At 43.5% G+C, this 22,270-nt stretch overlaps 1 protein-coding gene across 2 annotated transcripts in view; it reads right to left on the bottom strand.

The window, feature by feature from the left end:
* Positions 1–22,270, bottom strand: part of chd7 (chromodomain helicase DNA binding protein 7) — a 45,987-nt gene that overhangs the window by 4,254 nt on the left and 19,463 nt on the right. For both annotated transcript variants that reach the window (XM_079452068.1, XM_079452069.1), the window contains exons 4-31: positions 17,313–17,448; positions 17,074–17,196; positions 16,875–16,940; positions 16,004–16,059; positions 14,550–14,664; positions 13,937–14,020; positions 13,617–13,754; positions 13,372–13,493; positions 12,984–13,227; positions 12,664–12,840; positions 12,293–12,436; positions 11,907–12,189; positions 11,593–11,803; positions 11,272–11,467; positions 10,963–11,130; positions 10,375–10,554; positions 10,060–10,170; positions 9,270–9,475; positions 7,933–8,132; positions 7,012–7,171; positions 5,496–5,585; positions 4,970–5,073; positions 3,234–3,363; positions 3,031–3,088; positions 2,896–2,947; positions 2,468–2,804; positions 1,820–2,028; positions 241–1,020 (exon numbers count right to left, since the gene is read on the bottom strand). In XM_079452068.1, coding sequence (XP_079308194.1) covers positions 241–1,020; positions 1,820–2,028; positions 2,468–2,804; positions 2,896–2,947; positions 3,031–3,088; positions 3,234–3,363; positions 4,970–5,073; positions 5,496–5,585; positions 7,012–7,171; positions 7,933–8,132; positions 9,270–9,475; positions 10,060–10,170; positions 10,375–10,554; positions 10,963–11,130; positions 11,272–11,467; positions 11,593–11,803; positions 11,907–12,189; positions 12,293–12,436; positions 12,664–12,840; positions 12,984–13,227; positions 13,372–13,493; positions 13,617–13,754; positions 13,937–14,020; positions 14,550–14,664; positions 16,004–16,059; positions 16,875–16,940; positions 17,074–17,196; positions 17,313–17,448 — 4,880 coding nt within the window. The remainder of the gene's footprint in view (positions 1–240; positions 1,021–1,819; positions 2,029–2,467; positions 2,805–2,895; positions 2,948–3,030; positions 3,089–3,233; positions 3,364–4,969; positions 5,074–5,495; positions 5,586–7,011; positions 7,172–7,932; positions 8,133–9,269; positions 9,476–10,059; positions 10,171–10,374; positions 10,555–10,962; positions 11,131–11,271; positions 11,468–11,592; positions 11,804–11,906; positions 12,190–12,292; positions 12,437–12,663; positions 12,841–12,983; positions 13,228–13,371; positions 13,494–13,616; positions 13,755–13,936; positions 14,021–14,549; positions 14,665–16,003; positions 16,060–16,874; positions 16,941–17,073; positions 17,197–17,312; positions 17,449–22,270) is intronic.

Genomic DNA, 22,270 nt, shown 5'->3' with positions numbered 1-22,270 from the left:
CTAGAAAGTGTAAAAATTACAATAAGCATCAAACAAATGTCTCATTAAAAAACAGAGCATAAGGTGGCTTCCAAAAGCAAAAATATGGATGCAAACCAACCCTAACCATAGCTTTAGTGTTTTGTGATAGAAAAAGGAAATAAGGCCAATGAAATAGGTTTGATCTGAACCTGTGAAACAAAAACCAGAAAGGAGACCTAAAACAAGCGCAATAAATACAAAATATCCTGTAATATTAACCTTCAGCTTGTGAAGATTTTTCCGATTTGTCATCCTCATCCATCTTCTCCTCCTCGTCATCTTCAGATGTTTTGTCAGTAGACTGTTTGTTCTCAGTAGTCAAGAGAGGCTTCTCCTCACCCTGAGTGTTTTTATCCTCACATGTAGGAAGAGTGAGCTGCTGATCCATTGGCTTTTCCTCAGCCATGCCATCTTCAAAACTGACCTGCTCCTCCTTGGTGGTAATTTCTTCTTTCTGCTCCACTTCCACCTTCTCCTCCTTGGGCACCTGCTTCAGACCCAAATCATTTGCAGTCTCCTCTATCTTCACTTCCTTCTTAGGAGACAGAGCTTCTGTTTTCTTCTCTTTGACCTCATCTACAGTGCCTCCGTTCTGCACTTCGGCCATCACCACATCTCCTGGGTCTTCCTTCACCTCTTCATCTTTGACCAGAGCCAGAGGGGTAAGAGGATCAGGGATGATGGGCAGTTCCGCACCCTTGCCCTGGGTGAACTTCCTATGGGCTTCAAGGAAGCTCAGTTCAGGGTCATTTAGGATGTGGTAGTCTGTTCGGCTCACGCCATTCTTTGCCGCACCCCTTAGCAGGTCTCGGTCGTGGCGTCCAGGCTCCCACCAGACTGGGAGGTCGGGGCTGGGTTGGCAGAGACCTAACCTCTCCTCCAGCAGAGGGTGAATCAACACCTGCTCCCTGATTCGCCGGAGCAGTTCAATGCGATATAGTGTCCGAGAGGCCCGCTCCTCTGTAATGGGGTCAATGATCAGGGTGGGGTCTGGCAGCTCTGTAAGCAGAACAGAGAGGAAATATTTAGCAAGATGTATGATCAGAGAAATACGAAGCCGTAGCATCAACATACTGCACACATTAAGCATTCATAATATTGCAATATGGTTCCAAAATTAAATTCAACAGCAAAATAGCTGCATAATGTAAAAACAAATGTAGATTTTCTCATACGAATAACCAGTATTAAGAGTAAACAATATTTGGAGAAAATAAGTAGACAGACCACTAGTGATGCACCAAAATATTGGCTGCCAAAGATGGCATTATCGGTTTTTGCAGAAAGAACAAAAAAGGCCGAAAGAAAAAAGCTGTGCCTCTCCCTTCAGAACTTGTGCTCACTCTAGCTGTTATCAAAGGACGATCATGTAAGTGTACCATAAAGGCTGAAACGAATAAATATAACTACAGCTCAAAACCAGCAGACTTAAAATGACACGCAAGCTTGGTGTGATGCTCGGTCTGTGCACGACCTGCTTTGTTTCTTTATTGTCGGAAATCAAACACCTATTTTGAAGGTGAACTACTTTAAATTGTGACCCATAATTCCTCCTACTACCTAAGTAATGTTTGAATATCCACTGGAAAAAAAAGAGACATTAATAGAAAGAGAATGAAGCTATTAAAGGGCAGAGGAAGCTGACATGGTTGTGGGTACTCAGAGAAAAAAAAGTTGTAGAAAGCAGCAGAAGACCACAAAATAAATGTAAAGATAATTTTAGTTGTAATTTTTATTATGTAAACCATTCAACTGTATTTAAATGACTACATATAGAAGTTACAAAAGGGGAGGTTACCTGTCTCTGATTTAACCTGCATCCTGCACACTCGCTTGCACATGGCCACAAAGGAGTAGTAATATTTTTCCAGGCTCTCATCAGTCTTCTTGTCTAGACGAGCAAAAGCACGGAACTGGGACCAGTCAAAGCACTGTTTGTGGATGTCATAAACCACACCAAATGTGGACACCACACGGTAGAAATCAGCTTCTTCACGCCTTGTCCATCTGGAAAACAGATGGTGGTGGAGCAAAAGAAAACAGATGAGAAATATGCAAGAGTTTCTCAAGTCACAAGGAATCGTTAGATACAATAAAGGATAATACAAATTTAGTTTTACAACACTGTTTGTTTCTACTCATCAGTTTTTTTAAGAAATGTATTGTTTCCCAAAACCTCAAAAATACTCTAGACAAACAGAAGCTCATAAAACAGGATAAGATACTCTTCATTTATTTATTGGAAAATAACCTGAACAGAGTATGGTTCCAAAAGGAGAACATCCGTTTTCACGTTTTCAAAAATCTAGTTTTTTAAATTGGGAATTCCAATTAATATCAATCAAACTGCAGCTGTTTTGTCTTGATTTAAATAACTCATAAATACGGCTAACTCTCACAATAAAAACATTACAACATAATAATAAACATGATTTTTGACAGATACCTCTGTCGTCTTTCTTTAAAGTAGGCTGCTCCATCAGCCAGCAGGGCGGCACTATCTGGGATGAAAGGTGATCCCTTAGCCATGAAGGGCGATCCTTCTGCCAGGTAAGCCACAGCCCCCTCAGAAACATAAGCGCCTCCCTCCGTTACCATGGAGAGGATGTCATCACGTGGGCGGCGGCGACGGCGATCAGGTTTGGTTATGGCTTCCTGTCTCAGCTGCTCACGTTTATGAGTGCGCTGATAGGCCGTGATGATGCGGCGTAATCTGGCAGTCAGAGCAGAGGCTGTTGGCCAATACAGATTGCCTGTCTTCCAGTTCTCACCAGGTCTAGGAGCTGAACATGAAAAAAACCAAACAGCAGTGATCAGCACAAGCAGGTGAGCATAGTAAAAAAATTATGCAATAACCATACTCTAAAGACATACCTTCTCCACCCTCGCCATCAATTCCATCATCAAGAGGAGAGTTTGTAAAATCCTACAGATATGACAAAAAGTTGTGTAACCCATCTATGAACAATATTGATTGTAGATGGTGAAAAGCGAAAATTCTAAACTTACATCCAAATCGTCTTTAAAAGTCATGCGGAGTGGCTTGTATTCAGGGTCTTCATCCTCTCTGTTGGAGAAAGAGAACAGCTATCAGAGTGGGGCCGAGAAATGAAACAAAGAAATGAAAGGAAAGAAACAGGGCGAGAGCCAGAGAGAGAAAGAGAACAGGAGGAGTCCCTCTCACTGGGGCTGTGATTTCAGGCCAAACTTACCCCTCGACACCATCTGCCATCATGTCCGCTCCCCTCTGCTCGGCAGCGATGGCCTTGGCATCAGGCATGCCCACCCTCTCCAGGAAACTCAGGGTGGGGTCAGCACGCATAGAGTTGTACTTCTCGTAGCCTAGTGAAGAAAAGAGAGCAGTGGCGAACATAAAATATGCATAATTAGAGGCCGAGCTGTGGGCTAGAAGGCTATTATTTCCCTGGTGATGAGGGCGGCATAAAGATGAGTTTATTACCAATGTCAAATCTATCTTGAGATTGAATTGGAATTTAAAAACAAATACTTAAGTATTTAAAGAATCCCTAGAAGACATTGCTGGACGTTCTGAAATATGGCACGATGCAGACCCATTGGTGACGCATTACCACTGAAACAGGAAGTCGCACATAAAAGGGCTCTTGCTAAATTTTTTAAAACAGCCAATAACAGATTACAGCCATCAACCATGATTTGCTACGTACTTATCAGCAGCAGCTAGATTTAGTGGGAGGGACATTTCCATGATAAGGTAGGATCTGATTAGACAAAATTCCATATGCTGAAAATGGCATCAATATTTTAGGCCCATTTTCCATAACACTACATTTTCCAAATATTTAATAATCAAGGGTAAACACGTAGAAGAGCCCTAGCACACAGATGAAGTTAACAGATATTTTTTTTTTTTTACAAAATAGTGATTTAAAGTGCTGTAATAATCACTCAAACCCCCTCAAAATGTGCTAAAGGGAAGAGAAACAAAAGGCAGAGCCGCAGGAAAATGCCCGTTGAAACTGTCCAAGCAGAACAGATTTGAGCCTGCGGATCCCGACAGCGCACGACAGGGGAGGCGATTGGCAGGCTGGACCACTTCAGCTGAGCTGCTGATCAGACAAGGCTTGAGCGCTCCCCCTTCCCCCGCCAGAACATCACATTTCAATTAGGATTTATGCGGTGACACATTGTTCCTAACTGCTGCCGCGCCCTGAGCCAAACTGTAATCATGAGGGGGTTTATAGGCCATCACTCTTTCCTCTGCAGTCCAGGCCTGCCACCTCTCCCTGCTTCCTCCCCAGACCTCCCTACTGAATTGGGATTATGATTAAGAACAGGCTGCCTGTTATATACACGCTCCTGTGTGTGGAGGCCAGCTGAGTTAACTACGCAGCACAGAGCACCAGGAGAGAAAGAGCGAGAGAGATCTCTGTACACACAAATCAGAGAGAAAAGGCCTCTCGCCAAGATTAATATTAGTTCGGGAGAGCCAGCGGCCGTTATTAAATAAGAAGTGGCTATTACTATATTTAATACAATTAAACGTCAGCAGCCGAGAAATCCCCATCTCCCTTTTTATACTGCTTTTGGCCCCTTTTCCCCCAAAAGATAAATCGTAACAGCTGCGCAGCTTTCCGAAAGAAAACAACCTCGTCCCAAACTGGGAATTTAGCAGGTTCTCCCAGAACACTTCTTAACACCACAGGTCAATGTTAATAAAACGCGCTGAGAGGTGCCTGTTGCCTCTGATGGATTAGATAGCCATGCGGCTCATTCCTGCTCCGTTTTCCAGTTAATTTTCTCAACCGCCCTTCATGACGTGCAGGATCGGCCATTTGGAAAATATCACCAATCAATCTCTAGGCAATATTACAATAGGTCAGCATTAGCAATTATAGTTGCCTGTCACCACCAGAGCGCCGACTGGCAGCTGTAAAAGATGTGAAAATAGAAAGGAGGTGGAGCTTACCATGCTTAAAGACACCGACAAGGAGGGACTTATCCGCTTCGACATCCCACCAATCGGTGGGGACCTCAGCATGGAAGGGTTGTGGGATCCAGATATCTAGCTCGCTGTAAGCACAAGACAAACACAGGAAAAAAGTAATTAAAACCAGGAGATGGCCGCAGCGGCACATAATCTAATGAGCGCTGCATTAATGTCTATCTGCCGACATCTGGTAGGAAATGCTACCATTAGCAAAACTCATCTCATTAAGGCCAGTCTTGTTTATTCAGGGCCAACCTGATTATGGCCAGAGATCTGAGCTACTTGCTTATCTCACCCATGCATTCACAAGCCCCTTGCAGTCATTAGAACTTTAGTCAAGTCCTTGAGAACATCAACATGGCAAGCACGTTTGCACATTATAAATGCATGAACATCTGGTTGGGGGGGCTGTCAGAAGGGGCGGGGAAGGAGGAGAAGGTGATGGAAGGAGAGGAAAGATAACAGCAGGCAGGATTCTGTGGAAGGAATGGAGAAAGATGCCAACCTTGAATCGGTTCCCTCCAGGATTCTGTCTGCCTGGTCTCCGATGACTTCCTGCCGCAGATAGTACAGCATGCGGACCCGCAGCAGCACTCTGTCAGAGAATGAAAACCAGAGCAAAAAAAGATGAGTTGGGGTTAATGAAGTGACACACGGAGGGAGTTGCCGATTGAAAGTAAGAAAAGGACAAAGAAGAGAAAGCAGAAACAAAAGAGCGAGCAAGTTCGGCCAGCAGCTCTGAGCTGTGCCAGCAGCAGTAACAGCGGCTGCAGCAGCTCTTTGGCATGTGCCACAGCTCATCCATCATGCTGCCAGGGCTGATTAGCCACGCTGTGCGGCAGCCTCCACGCCTGACAGATGGCTGCACATAATCACCTCTGTGTGTGCCGCCTTTCACCCACTTCCAACAGGTCTGCCTGGCACCTGGCCTGGCACTGCGCCGATGCGCTTGGGGAGGCGCCCGTACCCAACACACATACACACTCAGCCACCTTCATCCTCTCGTTTTCATTTCCTTCCTAATGCTGTTAGGGAAGTTGGGGAGGTGCTAACGGGACGCCTCCAAAGTACAGAGGCAGAAGTTTGTAGTGCGGCAAACAGATGGCTGGCGGTCTAAGCACATCGCATTTATCGTCTCGTAACATTTCCTCAGCTGTTGCTCTGTTCCCCTTTCTTTGGATGCACATCTAAGCCAGGAGTGTAAACCTTGATTCCCTTACTCTCCCCCACATCACTGCCTAGCATTAGACAGGACACAACAATGCTGGCCTGGTAACAGAAATTATTTATCAAATGAAACCAGAGAGGCCTCGAAAGACAAAGGTACGCAAGCAGGCAGTGCACAGGGCACAATGTGGGGAGAGAGACAAAATCGCCACGTGCTGCCTGATGAGTAAAATGCTGAATTATTGATAGATCTTAAAATCTTTAATTTCAGCGATGAAAACTATTCCTCATGGCCTGCCATTCATTATTTCATTTGTTGGCGGAAGCCCTTGCCAGAAAGATGGGACTGTTTCATTTGCCAGAATTTCTACAGCTGGCCATTTTTAAACTGACATTCATTAGTCAAAGCTAAACTACTGAGGAGCCAAGCAACGTAATGAAACATCTGCACCACAAGGTAACAGCAACAACTCGCATTTCTAGGTGTTCATCTAAATTCATAAATTTGCTTCAATAACTTTTCAAGAGCTCTTTGAAGAACTTTCAAATGTTTTTCCAATTCAAAAGCACCTGCTTCTGAGGATATCAAACCTGGAAGTGGAAGTCAAATAGACAGAAGGTTCACACATTTCTTGACAAATAAGTTTCTGTATATTTTAATGCCTGCACCCTAAACAGACAGGATGATGTAACCACACAGGCTTGAAATCAATATCTAGCCTATGAAATATTTTGGAAGACCAAAAACTGCTTATTTTTTCCAGGCACTCAAGACATTTTTTGGAATGTCCATGCAGGAGATCTGCAATATGTTAGGACTTTCTACAAAAGAAGGATGTTGAAATGGCACATACTTGTTGCAGTGGTGTTTAAGGTGTCTCTTGTAACTGTCCTCTTGGAGGAGGATGTCAGGATTACAGTTAACAAGCCAGTCAGCCTGTGGCATGTGAGTCTGAGAAGTCTGCATCTTTCCCTTCTTCCCTTTACGGCCCCGGGGCACTGGAGCAGATAGTCCTGAAGCCATAGAAAAGCTACTGTTTAGCAAGTCTCGAAAATACAGTGCGTGCATAATAATTAGGTACATTGATTTTTCTGGTCATATATTATAACATTCAGGAAAGGCTTGAAGTGAAAAATAATTTATATTAAGGTGTGCAGAATTATTAGGCACGATTTCTTTAACAGGTATGAGTAAAAAAACATTAAATACACAGAAAAGTAAAAAAAATACTGAATGCCAATTATAAGAATGAAATACTAGAACAACATTAAGGTGTGACCAATGGGGTAGCAAAATGCTCATTGGGTTAGCAGTCAAACTAAAACAAACAAAGAAACCGCACAGTTTAACTGCAAAAGAATGAAGAATTAAGATGAAGAAGTTGTGAAACCACGAGAAACCCTCTATAGTCTCCAGTGCCACCATTTTCCGGAATTGCAACCTACCTGGAGTCTCCAGAAGTACAAGGTTCATTAAATGGACATTAAATATTTCTTTCGTGTATATTAAATGTCTTTTTTTGACTCCTTATACCTGTAAAAGAAATGGTGCCTAGTAATTGTGCACACCTAAATATAAAGCGTTTTTCACTTCAAGCCTTCGCTAACACTTAATTGTGTTTTTAATCATTAATAAGACTTGGAATTGGTAAAATGTGCCAGGAATTTATTATCAGAAAATCAATGTAACTTATGATTATTCGCACATAATCTGACAGTGACAGGGAAAGGATGATGCAAACTTAGAGCGCAATTTCAAGGTTGCCCTGTCCTACCGGAGTGGTTGGTCAGTGTGCGGCTCTGCCCGTCCTCAGTAGGGGTGATGAGGTCCCAGATGAAGCTCTTGATGTTCTCATCTCCGCGGTAGTGGAGCAGGCAGTAGGCCAGGAGTGCGCGGCAGATGGTCTCTACGTCTCGCTCCCTCAGCGGGCGCTTGAAGCGTCCGTGGGACAGGATGTCACCCCAGCGGCCCCAGCTATGCAAAGGATAGAATACAAGTTAGCCAGAGCTCCAAACAAAGCACGCAGAAACCTCGATCTCCATGTCCCCATTGGATATTCTAAAGATTTGTGTCCTTTTGAACCCAGATTTTGATATCCTGTTTTCTTAGAGCGTGTAAAAAAGCAGGGGAAATGTCACTGACAGGATATTTAGTTTAGCCAATTCCAAAAAATTAATTAATAATCGCCGTTTGCAAAATGGAAATTGAGCACAATGACAGGACCGTTTAAGCATACTATTACTTAATCGCTGCCTCAATTTTTTTAATGGAGGCAGTGGCACCACTGTCTTGTTGGCACAGTGCATGATCATGAGACCCAGTGCCCTTGTTATTTGACGAATGCACTCAAGCACTCTTTAGGCACAGGCCTGCAGGGCTTTTGGGAAGAGAGAGGGATGTCTGCTTTGATTTAAAAGCCCTCCACTGCTTTTCCAAAAAAAAGAAACCATCAGAAGAGACAAAGCCCTCAGACTTGATGGATCTAATTTGCCGTGTAGCCCAGGGGTCTAGACGTGTCTGACTAAAAAGAGGGAAAAAATACTGGTCAGACATGGTGCGTGCAGCCAGCCATGATTAGTGCTGAGTGCACTGAGGCCTGGCGCTAAATTAACTGTGCGCGTTAGATAGCAGCGTGTGTGCCACTGCCCCGGGACTAGCCAGTATGACAAACTCTGCCATTGTACTGGTGGGCTGTGAGCGACCAGATATTCACATTCCACATGGAAAACAAGACGAGACAAGGAGTATTGGATGGTGATGAAACAAAGCAGGAATGTAAATATAAAAAATAGTCTCGTGGCATTGGGGTGGACTTCCTGCTAAAGCTGGTTTCCATGGTGAGCGATGGCAAAGAAATGAAAGTGCCATCTTTGGTTTAGAGGGACATGTTCTGAAAAAATCTTATGGATTGAGGTGGGGAAATCAGCAAAAGTGGACAGAGTTAATGAACTGCAACGGTTTTATATGTATAAACCCCTGTGCACAACAGTGATAAAACAAATGTGATTACAGTAAATGTTCTGCCAATCACACCCTGATACAAAGTACAATGATGATAAAATGGCAAAACACCACTAGCATTTCTATGTATTTTTTCCAGAATGCACTCACCCGTACACCAGCAGGTTCTTCTCCACTCTGAAGCACTCACTGCGGGGATACCCCTGAGTTCTGTCCTGCGGCCTCCGTGGTTTCTGAATGGGCTTGTCCTCAGAGTCACTCTCAAGCTCAGAGTACTCCACCAATTCATCCTCCTTCATAGAACTGTAGTGACGTGTCTGCTTCCTCACCCGTGGAGTATCAATCACCAGAGTATTCTGACAAGAGATGTGATCAAAGGTTAGACAGCTCACTGACGCGTTTAAGACAGCGGAGAGGGTGCTGTGCTATCAACACTTCCTCGTATACTACTGTAAAACCATCATATAATTAACAATTACATTTCAAAACATTCGTGATACAGCACTTTTGTTATGCAGATGTATCATTACATTTCCCCTCAAGCAGATATAAGCTGCTTACTGCATCAAATTCTCATGAGAGCAAAGAACAGTGGTAATTACAGAAAATGCTTCCCATGGCCAAGTTTAAACAATTTAGCCTTTGCCCAATTACAGCTACATTTCACACACTGTTAGCCTGGGGAAATCAGCCTCATTAATAATGCTCAGATAGCATATTTATGAGTGACACCACTGAGCCCCACTGACACCAGACCAGCGTTTGGTCTTCAGTTATCAATTGTCAGACAGATTTTGAGTATGTTCAAACTCTGTCAAAATCGGCTAACACAGGACATAACAGAAAGCCATCCAAATGAGAAAAAGGGGTTACAGAAACTACATCTTTTGTGAGGCATTTCACAGCACAAGAGAACCGCTTTTCTCCTTATCTAGCTTACCCTGCCATGGAGCACATTTAAGTCCAGCTCTGCCTTCTTTGCCCATTTCTGCCAGAAATCTGGGTCCTCCAGAGAAATGTCTGTTCTGTTCCCAGAGGACACAAAACTTGCCTGGTGGGGGAAAAAAAAGAAGAAAATGAATTGCGATTGGACACATTTTACCCTTTAAGTAACACTATTTTAAGAGCATGATGAAGTAGGTACCGAGCACATATGTAGGCAGTTGCGTAATGCTGATGCTTTGGTTTGTCAATATAATGCGTTACATAAGAGTTTCAGCCATAGCATTGAAATTAAGATGCCACAGTTTATCACCTTTGCAAATGTTGAGCCTTTGCCCTCTGATTCAATGGTAATAGTCTGTGTACGTCTCTGCAAAATCTGGTCAATGTCTTCTTCACAGAACTTTGATCCCTCATCCTCCTCATCCATTAAAGCTCCATAAGCTCCTTTCCGCAAGAGGTCCTCAATTTCCTTTTTAGAGAGCTGCTGAACCTAACACAACAACAAATTACCTTTACTAAAACAATGTTTCAATAAACTCACAATATACACACATTCACTGGCTTTCCAGAGGCTCAGTGGTTAGAGCATGCCGTTAGTAATGCCAAAGTCATGAGTTTGATCCCAGGGATTGCACATAAAATATGTATAGTACAATGCAATGTAAGTCGCTTTGGATAAACGCGTCAGCCAAATGCATAAATGTAAATTTAGGCAGACAATAAAAAGGACAAATAAGTCTCTGTGCTAAGGAATTAGTGGTCCATCCACTGACTGCCAACATGTGGAAAGTATGTTTGATTAATGAAACATCTGGACTACAATTAAACTAAAACTAATATAATATAAAATAATATATATATGTATTAAAAAAATGGTGGCGCTGTGTGCAGTTCTTACCCCGTTGGCAGCGTTCTCCCTCCCACTCATGGACTGAAGTACAGCCTTGTCCAGTCCCAGCTTCAGACTGGCCTTGTCAAACATCTCCCTTTCGTAAGAGTTTCTGGTGACGAGGCGGTAAATCTTCACAGCCTTGCTCTGTCCGATCCTGTGGCATCGAGCTTGTGCCTGAAGGAAAAAGCACAAAATGATCACACACACATTCTGAAGAAACTGCTATGGTTGCAGAATGTGATAGCTGCATTCCATCTAGTAACTCAGCTGGAAGTGCTCTATTATAAGCTTTGTGAACATTCAGAAATTTCATACCTGCAAGTCATTCTGAGGGTTCCAGTCAGAGTCAAATATGATGCAAGTATCAGCTGCAGTTAAGTTAATACCGAGGCCTCCAGCCCTGGTGCACAGCAGGAAGACAAAACGGTCCGACTCTGGCCGTGAGAAGCGGTCAATAGCTGCCTGTCGGAGATTTCCTCTAACTCTGCCATCTATACGCTCATATGGATACCTAGAATGAAAATCACAGGGCACACATTAGCTATGAAAAATTAACTCTGTTCTACAAAATCAAAAATCCATTTAAAGGTAAATTTCTCTGATTTGTTGGCAGTGCTGTGGCCTCAGGCAACCTACCGTCTCTGGATGAGGTAGTCTTCCAGGATGTCAAGACAGCGCACCATCTGGGAAAAGATGAGCACACGGTGACCCCCAGCCTTCAGTTTGGGGAGCAGCTTGTCGATCAGCACCAGTTTTCCTGCAGCCTGGACCATGGCCTGGAGGTGGAAGTCTGGGTTGTCAGGGGGATGACTCTCTCTAAACTCGTCCATTATCTTCTCCTCCGCACCTACAGAAAAATGAAATTTCAGTTTAGCTATTGCTGCGGACACAGTGTATTATTAATCTCTTAATTTTTTATTTCTTAAAGATCGATTCGATTTTTTCCTCACCATTAATGAGGTAGGGGTGATTACAGCACTTTCTCAGCTCCATCATGGTGTTCAGCAGGTTGGGAACATTAGATCCTCCTCCGCCACCACCACCACCTCCCCCTCCTCCACTCTTGGACAGGAAAGCAAAGTTCTTCTCCAAGATTGCACGGTAGTATTTCTTCTGCACATTGGTCAGTTCCACCTCAATGATGGTTTCCTGTTTTGGAGCAAGATTTTTCTCTACATCCTCCTTCAGTCTGCGCAACATCATTGGTTTCAGAATGCCCTGTAGATTTTGCACCTAAATCCAAAACGAAGTCCATTAGAGAGAATCCATTTAGGCAGGTCCTTAAGAGCTTTACACACATTGCGCAATAAGTCAAGTGAAAAAATATATTTTGTACCTGTTCTTCTGTTTTGAGATCTCCAAACTCCTGCATGAAGGTGATCTCTGAGGGAAACCTGTCTGGCTCCAGGAAATGAAGGAGACTGAAGAGCTCCTCCACTGTATTTTGCAGTGGTGTCCCAGTCAGCAGTACTTTGTGTTCCTGTGCAACAATCCGCAATTAGATGATATTTTAGAATGAACCCATCAAACGGGTTCAGACGTTAATATTTTACACGACACTACAACTAAAATGTAAATTTGTTCCACAGGTAGAGTCATAATATTATTTACATGGTTATGCTAATATGAATAAAGCATCTAACAGATCTGAGCAGAGACTAACAGCAGGTTAGTTTCAAAGTGTGCTGTAAAAGCAGAGGCACCAACCATGTCCATCATCTTAAGGCCCTCAAGCAGCTTGCAGTTCCTGTTCTTGAGTCTATGAGCCTCATCAATGATCACACAGCGCCACGGCACGCTTCGTAACTCAGGGCAATCTGTCAAGATCATCTCGAAAGTGGTGATGACTGCATGGAATTTGTAAGCTCCCTTTATCACACGGCCCTGCAGAAAAATGCTTATGATGAAGGGCCCTAAAGAACACTGCTTAAAGTATAGAGTATGTACAACATTACCCCTAAAAACATACTGAAGAGTTGAGGTAATGTGATTCATACATACACTAAATGATAAGAGAAAATGTTTACCTGTGAGTCCCTGTAGTACATCTCATAAGCCTGAATGGTCTTTCTGCTGGCCTGGCTACCGTGATAGACCACTACGTTGAGCTCGGTCCATGTCCTGAACTCTCTCTCCCAGTTGGGAATGGTGGAAAGAGGAGCGATCACGAGGTAAGGACTGCAAATTCCCTTCAGGTATATCTCATATAGGAATGTGATGGACTGGATTGTTTTGCCAAGACCCATTTCATCAGCTAAAATACAGTTTCGTCTGAGAGCAAAAGAAAAGAGTGAGGATAAGTGTTGGACAAAAAAAGAATGCCGTATTCCCTGCATAAAGCACTGCGATTAAACAGCATTACAAATGCTTTAGACTGCGTAGTGCAGCTGGACAGCTTGGTAATTGCATACATACGTGTTGTACCAGTTGAAGAGCAGCCAGTTGACTCCCTCCAGCTGGTATTCCCTGAGTGCATTGCCGTTTTTATATTCTCGGGAACTCTCGGATTTCTGCCAGTCGCTAGCGGGAGGTCGCTCCTGTTTCAAATAAAACAATTCCCGTTAGTGGTTTCCGTGCAACCGCAAGAACGTGGCCCTCTCCCCTCGCTCGCTCAGCACTCAAGAGAAAATAAAGCGCACTAGACAAGCAGCAGCTCTTACCACACGCTTTAGCTCTGGCTCACGCGCCATCACCCTCTCAAACTCTTCAATCTTCCCTTGGTCAATGTCAGCTTTTAGCTCCCATGTGCTGTCCTCGTAGGCCAAGGAACACCACTTCACCAGGTACAAAGTTACAAGCTGCAGAAACATGCATCAACAAGACAGAGTTCACACATTTTTCGGAATTCTCACAGGGTGGTCTGACTGACGTCTTTATAGCGGTAACCCATCTAGTAAGAGCTTTAATCAAGGTAAATCTATGTTTTGAGACAAATGACTTTATGAACGAGTGAAGCAGATGAATGAGCGAGACGCTGTACCTCTCCATTTTCATCTGTGCTTTCAGACACATCCAGAACCCTGTCCACCTCCACATAATCTGGATTGAAGGGCTCATCATCCATCTGTCAATGAGCGTGATTGATTGGTTAGATGAATGACTACAAAACAATGGTTTCATTCCTGCTCGAGCCACCCCACAACAAGCCTCGAAATGAGAATCTACCTGGTGGAACCTTTTCTAAGATTTCTGATGTGGGTGGCTTAAATCTCTCAGGGAAAACCCCACCAGGCTTGATTGATTGAAAACCCCCTTCAAAAATCGCACAGTTCCATACAAAAAATTAAAGAACGCAATGGCACACGTTCTTAAGCAACTGCTTGAATTACCTAATACTTGTGACCTTAACTGGGCAGTATGTGCACTGTCATGCTGGGAGATTGCGTGCAACAGAGATAAGGGCATTTTATTGCCCTAGCGTGGATGAGATTGTTCAGAAAGCCACCATAATACCAGCACAACATACCACTGTTGAGAGTACATACTGCTGCCATTATCAGTGAGGGTCATAAAATGAGTGGGGGAAAAAAAATGAATGGAAAAAGAAAATACAAAATGGTGGATGACAAGGAAAATGGAGGGTGGATGCTAACCTCTGTCAGAAAGTTATTGAAGACTTGCTTGGCTTTAAACCTCTTGATCTTCTGCTGAATTCGCTTGTCCTTCTCCAGCTCCTCGATGTTTGCCCAGCGACAGTGCAGGTATGAGCTGGGAAAATAACAAAAAAGGTGATTCCAGAGTGACATCAAAGACATACAGTTAGGTCCATATATATTTGGACACAGATATTCCTATACACTTCAGAATCCTGTCCCAAGCCTTCTCCATACTTTTTTCTTCCCATCATTTTGGTACAGGTTGATCTTAGTTTCATCCGTCCAAAGAATGCTTTTCCAGAACTGGTCAGGCTTTTTTAGGTGTTTTTTTTAGGTGCAAAGTCTAATCTGGCCTTTCTATTCTTGATGCTTATTAATGGTTTGCACCTTGTGGTGAACCCTCTGTATTTGCTCTTGTGGAGTCTTCTCTTGATTGTAGACTTTGACAATGACACTCCTACCTCCTGGAGGGTCTCCTTCACTTGGCTGGAAGTTGTGAATGGGTTTTTCTTTACCAAGTAGAGAATCCTGCGATCATCAACCACTGTTGTCTTCCGTGGACGTCCAAGCCTTTTTATGTTGCTGAGCTCACCAGTGCATTCTTTTTTTTCTCAGAATGTACCAAACAGTTGATTTGGCCACTCCTAATGTTCCGGCTATCTCTCTGATGGATTTTTGTTTTTTAAGCCTAATGATGGCCTGTTTGACCTGCATGTTGAGCTCCTTTGAACGCATGATGAAGGGTCACAGCAATAGATTCAAAATGCAAATACCACACTTAGAATCAACTTAATACCTTTTACCTGCTTAATTGATGAAGAAATAACGAAGGAATAGCCCACAGCTGTCCATAAAACAGCTTTTGATTCAATTGTCCAATTACTTTTGGTCCCTTGAAAAAGGGGGGTAGCTACTCTCAATAGCTGTAATTCCTAAACCCTTCTTCCAATTTGGATGTAAATACGCTCAAATTAAACCTGAGAGTGTGCACTTTCAGCCCATATCCATTATATCACTATAGCTTGAATAGGTTTAGGAAAAAACCTGACAAAAATAAATATTGTGCTATCAAATATATATGGACCTAACTGTATCACTCACACTGTAACACTTAGACATAATTATCTATGAATTGCATGTGTATCAAGTCTTGTTTGTGAACAAAACATGTCCTCCCAAATAAACAGGTGTGGACAGGACATGAATCCCTTTGTATTAGTAGTTTTAAACTTCCTCGTAAAGCAGAGAAAGGCTCAGTTTAATGGTTGAATAAGGGCACAGTACAAAAGCAGCTGTGTGTTTGCACTATTTGACATTTAAATCCCATTAATGTTTAACTTTTAGAAATACATGCTTGCACACAAGGAGGCACTTTATTTAACTTTTAAATATAATAATTTCAATTACTTCACATCATAACACAATAAAAATGGCATTAGATGGATACTCACAAGCCTTTAAATTTGACATAAAACTCTTCAACTTCCAACTCTTCACCAGATTCAAGCTGAAAAAAAAAAACAAGCAGGAACATTATTTGAAGTCCAGAATGTGCATATCTGTAACATGTTTGGAGCCAACAAATCACTATTGCTCTTCCACCCAGACATCAGAAGTGTCCACTATTTCCTTTAACAAACAACTTGCGCAGCTTAGCATTTTGGCATTGATATCTGCTCTCGACTGTAATGCCTCAGGACAAAAAAATCAGTATGACAACTAAAAGACCAGGGGTGAAAAAGAAAAGAGCGATCCACCTTTTATGTTTCTCTAGCTAGTAGTACGTAGTGCGGCTGAGTCATGAATCACTTCAGCTCCTCTACCACACACAGCCCCATTCACAGGGAGCTGACCCGGGGCCTGGCTTCCTGCCAAAACCACAGCGCTACGGCAGACGCCAAACCTACCATTTCCTCGGGCGGGAGCCCATTTGCAGCTGCGCTACTAAGAGACACGCACAGCGTATTATTTTTGGCTGCCGAGCTTGGGGAGCTTTGTTTTGTGGAGCAGTTTCAAAGGAGTAACGTTGTAGAATCTGAGATTAATCACGCTGAGACAGAGTTTATTCTTACATGGCCTCGTCACAAGACCTCGCATCAGCTTTGCTCTGAACCAGCCACAACTCTGGAACGCTGCTGGCCTGCACCGGATTAATACTACTACTACTGTCAGCTGAAGACAATATCAGCCCACTCAGACGACATCTCGACAATGACAGGGTCTGGGGCAGGATTTGAGACAGATGTTATGTGTAATCTGGCCTGATCCAGTAGAGAGCAGTGGTTAAAGCTTGTGTGAGAGGATTTCGGCTGCTTTGCTCACCTCTTTCTTTCCCATGCGCGTCCCCATGATCTTCTCCACCACGGGGCCCTCGGCATCCGGCATCTCCTACAACACAAAGGATAAAGAGTTAACGGGGGAACATCCATCCAGCATAACCAACAGAATGTCACATCAGCTGTTTTCCAGCTCAAGTCATGCATACACACAACACTCCAACACAGGATCTTATAATACTGACCTGCTGCTCTGAAGTAGTTGGAGACTTTGGTCCTGGAGAGTCATCTCCATCATCATCTGAAATTTTGAACTCCAAGTCCTCAGTGTAGCGCTTCCTTTTCACTTGCCGACTGGATCGTCTTTTCTGTAGTAGACACACAAAACATGCATCAGAAAGTTGATCTGTGTATCTCTTAAAGCATTAATGATTCGCTTTGAGACAAGAACTGTTCTAGAATGAGTACAAACATTAATGTTTACCTGTACACCATCATCCTCCTCTTCCTCTGGTGAATGTGGAGGAGTCTTCTCCGCATCAGGGGTGACTGAGGGCTCTCTCTTGCGCTTTGCATCTTTCTTGGTGCTGTTACTGGACTCTGAGTCAGGTTTCTTAGCACTGTGGGTGACGAAAGAGATTTGGTTAGATTAAGCATCAAACCAATAAACCACAGTTTCTGGTTCCAATATCACTGGCTAGTAAATCTGCCAAAAATAACTAATAATTAACTGCCATATTGGCCGAAAAATTGTCATTTTAATATTATCGGTATCGGCGGATAATAAAATGTAGGCAGATGTATTATAGTCGATAAATCATTTCCTCTGAGCAGCGTGCAGCTGAATACATTTAACCAGAGTTAGGGTTAGGGAAAGTACTATCTTTCTGTCGTGATCATTCATTTACTGCTATTAGCGGAACATTGTTTATGTATGTAGATACAGTATGTATGAATGTGTAATTTATCGGAACAAAAGCATATTGTTTGAATCAAGACTGCTGTCTGAATGCTTTCGGTCTGGAGACCTGTTAGACATGTGACATTTTCTGGGTTCGTCTGGAAGAACATCTATAATTGTTTATTAGAGAAAATATACCAGAAAAGTTTGAAGGTTAAAGAGTCGTTAACTAGTCAAAAGTAGCCTTGGTACATGATTTTCAGGGGGGAAAAGAGAACTAATGGTTACCTTGTTTTCTGCCGTGAATGTTTTCAAATAAAACCAGTTTTTGCCTTTAGGTTCAGTCTTTATATTTACATACTCTATATGGGCAAACATATTGGTTTTCGGCTTCCAATGTTAAAGAATTAGCGGTTATCAGCCAAAATGTACATAACGGTGCATCCCTAGATTCAAGAAGTGTGATCAAAAAGTAGCTTAGGGATTTCAATTTGTAATGTCAACTATACAACAATACATTCATGCTAAATCCTAAACTAGAATGATGAAAAATGTACAGTTGTTTTAGGTGTTAAACTAAGTAATTTTTCTTGAAAAAAATAGGTACTCTTGAGAAAAGAAATGGTTACCCTCACATAAGGAATGTGAAAGTGGAGAGCAAGAACTAGTTAACTCCACTTCCAGTTCAGAGTCCTGCTCTCTCCCTGCCACAGATTACACAATGCCCTGGAGGCTCTCGCACTCTCTCGCTCTGGGGCCCCCCTCTCTTTTCACTCGCACGCCAAGAGCAATCAAATCGCCCTGGTAACCGGCGGTCACGTGACCCGCACCTGTTCCTCTGGCTGGACGCCACTGGCTAAAGCCATCTGCTTGCCTCAGTCAGAGTCTCTTTCTCCAACACTCCTCAAGCACCTGCAGCCACACCGCTCTGTGGCTTTGGGTTTCATACTGTCACTGTTCGGCAAAAACTGCCAGAAAAAAGCTGGTCGAACAAAAGGAGGAAAAAGATCTATAAGGGCAGGATAAACACTCTCAGATGAAAGGGGGGGGACAGCCTTCTTTTCCATAGCTGCCCTTTATGAATCACAGAAGGCAGATAGCTGCAACGAAACACAGGCAACAACATTCTGTAGCGGGCCGAGCCGGGCCGCATGTGGCCTTTGAGATGAAGGGGCAGAGAAAGAGGGGCTAATTGGCATTAGTAGGGGAAGGACACGGGCCGTGTTGCAGGTTTGTGTGAGCCACTCCGCTCCAGTGCTGACACTCAGGAGGAGGAGGAGAGAGGGCCGGGGGGTTAATGGGACACCTGCCGCCGCCAGTGAGATGACTCATCTTCAGCTGGACCCCCCCATGGTGCTCACTCTAACAGCAGCTGCTCACACACACGCACGCACGGCTGTTTACTCTCAACAGCTCTTTTGCAGTGTCGCACAGGCGCAAACGTAAACAAGAACGTGAAATTGCAGAACCAACATGCTACAACTGGTCTACAAAGGCAAATGGAACGTAATTGATGTCCGCGTCCTTCGAAACAGACAGGATAAGGCATGAGACAAAACATGAGGTTCCACAAAAAAGATAGACAAGACATCCAAAAGACAGACCCAAACACCCTTTTATAAAAAGAGTGCTATCAAGAACAATCAAAGGCGGTGTGGGATCAATATCGCGCTAAACTGTGCCCGAATTAAGGGAGGGGAAATGCCAGCCTCGCCAAGAGTACTGGACTGTGCCGAGAACGTGTTGAGAGAGAGGATGTGTGTGGGTGAGTTGATATATATGTGAGAGAATGAACAAAGTTTAGCATGGCATGATAAAGGGAGGGATAGAAAGACAAACTTAGCAGAAGGATTGAGATAAAAGGTGGAAAAGGACAACGTAGGCACGCAAGAGTGTGTGAAAGTGTTAGGGGCCAATCAAGGAGAAACAGTGTGTGTGTTCGCATATGCGAAGGAAGAGAGTTGGGGGAAGCAACGGCATCACACCTTGGGCTCTCAGAGCAAGGTCACCCATGCTGCGGATCCACTCAATTACTCGCCATCACTGACAAGGCAGGTTTATTAGACCACTGCTGAGAGCTGCAGATGTATGCATGCCACAACCAGAAATGGACAAACGTGTAACGCTGACCCCCGTGTTTTACAGACCATCTCTAAAAACAATGCAACTGACATCTTAAAGGTGCACTAAGAAAAGTAGTTTGTTTACGAGTCACGATTGGTATAATCCAACCAAACATCATTGATGTCTCTTCAGTAATGATTATTAGTGCTGGTCATGTGATTGCAACATGCTTCTACAAAGCAGCACAGCACCACATTTAGGCCTCAAAACCTATAAGGACAATACTTTCCAAATCTTAAAAAAAATCCTCTGGCCACCAAGGAATTTAGCCATAAAGGTGAACTTTCAAATAACATTTAGGCCTCCTATAAAGTAATTTGAAAGCAGAGGTTCTTTCTTGTGCACAGTGTGTGTGGTGGCTTGGCTCTTTGTTTTTAAATGCCTGATGCTTTGATGGAAGTGTGTAGCACCAGCGCTGTGTATCTACGCTCTTGCTTGTCCCCCAGTGGCTACGCATTCATCGTTCGGCACACTTCACAAATCTATTCACTGCCTCACTCTCTTTCTTTTGAGGCGGTGGCCTGTCTGATCACCAAAGCAGCAACCCACAAGGCTTCACAGGAACTGAAAACTCCCAACCCCTGGTGGGCCAGGCCTGCCAGTCTCGGAAGGATAAAATAAACAGGGAGGATGAAGTTGGATGCTTAGACTTTCCTTCTGTTATGCCATCAACTCTCTCTCATTTTGAGGTTCAATGTCACACAGAATCCTTTTTTCACGCCACAGGCTGAAGGGGGACATGACGGCGTGTTTGTTTGAGGACAATTAAGCAAGCAGTGTGGAGTAAATGTGCTGTAGAAAGACTTGCGAGCAAACAAGCAAGCTGGTCCCGCAAGTGAAGCGCTTTAAGTACACACACATTGCAGCACTTCCTATGCAACCACGACTGTTGTGGTTTTCATATTTGAGTGCACAGGATGTAGCTAAGATTATCTGCGAGAACGAGAGAAAAAGACTTTTGCCACGAGACCAATGAAAATCAAAGCGGCAGAAAAACTGCTCACCGAATTAGATGGTCATACAGTTAGAAAACAACCTCACTGACTAAAATGGGGGCTCTGCTATAGTTTCTTGGGAACCTGCCAATAAATTGAGGATGAGCTGTGTGCATTTGCAATGCAAAGCAGTCTTCTCATGGGGGAAAAGAGTCACATACAACGCAACAACTAAGGAGAGGTCCTTCAGAAGTGTTTGATGATTATGTATGGAAAACAAACCTGGCCGTGCAGACGCTCACATTTTACTCGGGGTGCGGCCTGAGAATCACTATTTATAGTTGTACTCTCTTTGCCAGTTAGGAACAGCAACAGAGATGAGACAAAGACTTTAAAAGGTCCAACTTTCTTACCTCTATTCCATTTTCTTGATTAAAGTAAACAAGGAAAGTGTTAGAACTGATAAGATGGACGGCAAATATTTGAAAAATGACAATGGGGGAAGGGACATGAATGACAAACTCCTATCAAAGGAATGACGTGCTCTGCGGATTTAACTTGGTAGTCCACTTTTGAGAAATGAGGCCACGCTGTTAAGAAGCATCCACAGGGGCTCACCAACCCCACACATGCAGAACTGTAGCGGATCTGGTCAAATTCAGGCCGGCATGATTAATGAGACAGCATTGTGGACTAACTAGCATTCGGTGCCATTTTGAATGGAGATATCCCCCTCCCCTTTTCCTCTCACATACACACACGCGCTTCCCCACCCCTCCCCCTTAAGATGACCTACTGCTCCGGCACTGTGCTGCAGATGCGCTGCTGAGTGCTTGCATTGGCCCGGCCCTTTTCCTCTGGATGAAAGGGACATGGCGGAGGAGCGTCGGGCATTTAGATGGGCGGGGGGAGGAGGGGGAGGTTAAGGGGGTAGGCTGACACATTCCTCAGGCGGCTCATGTTACCACCTCAGCAAGAGGAGAAATAGGCATTCAACCTTGTTGCTTGGCATTTTCAGGCTGGATGCTTTTTTTGAGTAGTGAAGGGTTGGGGCTAGGAGAGGCTGTTAAAATGGAAATGGCATTATTTGAAGTCAGCATAATGATAGGTACGTGTATTAAAAGGAGAGCCACATATACATTTAAGATGTTAAAAAGAGTGACTAATAAACAAAGCTGACACAGAGTAATGATAATTTGCAACCCTTCACAAGCATCAACATCAACCTCAGGTAAGTAGGTGAGAAAGAAAGCCTATGATGTTTGTAGTTTATTGTTACTAGCTCAGAAATCAGTCCGTAAAGCCTTTGAAAAGGGACAATATCACTAATGTATTGTGTTAAATCCAATACAACTGAATATCAGCACTGCTGAATTGAGTGAACTGGGTAAAGCACTAGATGATACTAGACCTAGAAAACAACTGCTTTAAGTGCACATGATGAAGGTCATGTGAAAAATCACTTTGTTAATAAGCAAAATA

Source organism: Barbatula barbatula (genome assembly GCF_947034865.1).
Source record: "Barbatula barbatula genome assembly, chromosome: 3".
In the NCBI taxonomy this organism is placed as follows: domain Eukaryota; kingdom Metazoa; phylum Chordata; class Actinopteri; order Cypriniformes; family Nemacheilidae; genus Barbatula; species Barbatula barbatula.
Note: the sequence above shows the minus strand (reverse complement) of the source record. Positions and strands in the feature narration are given on the sequence as shown.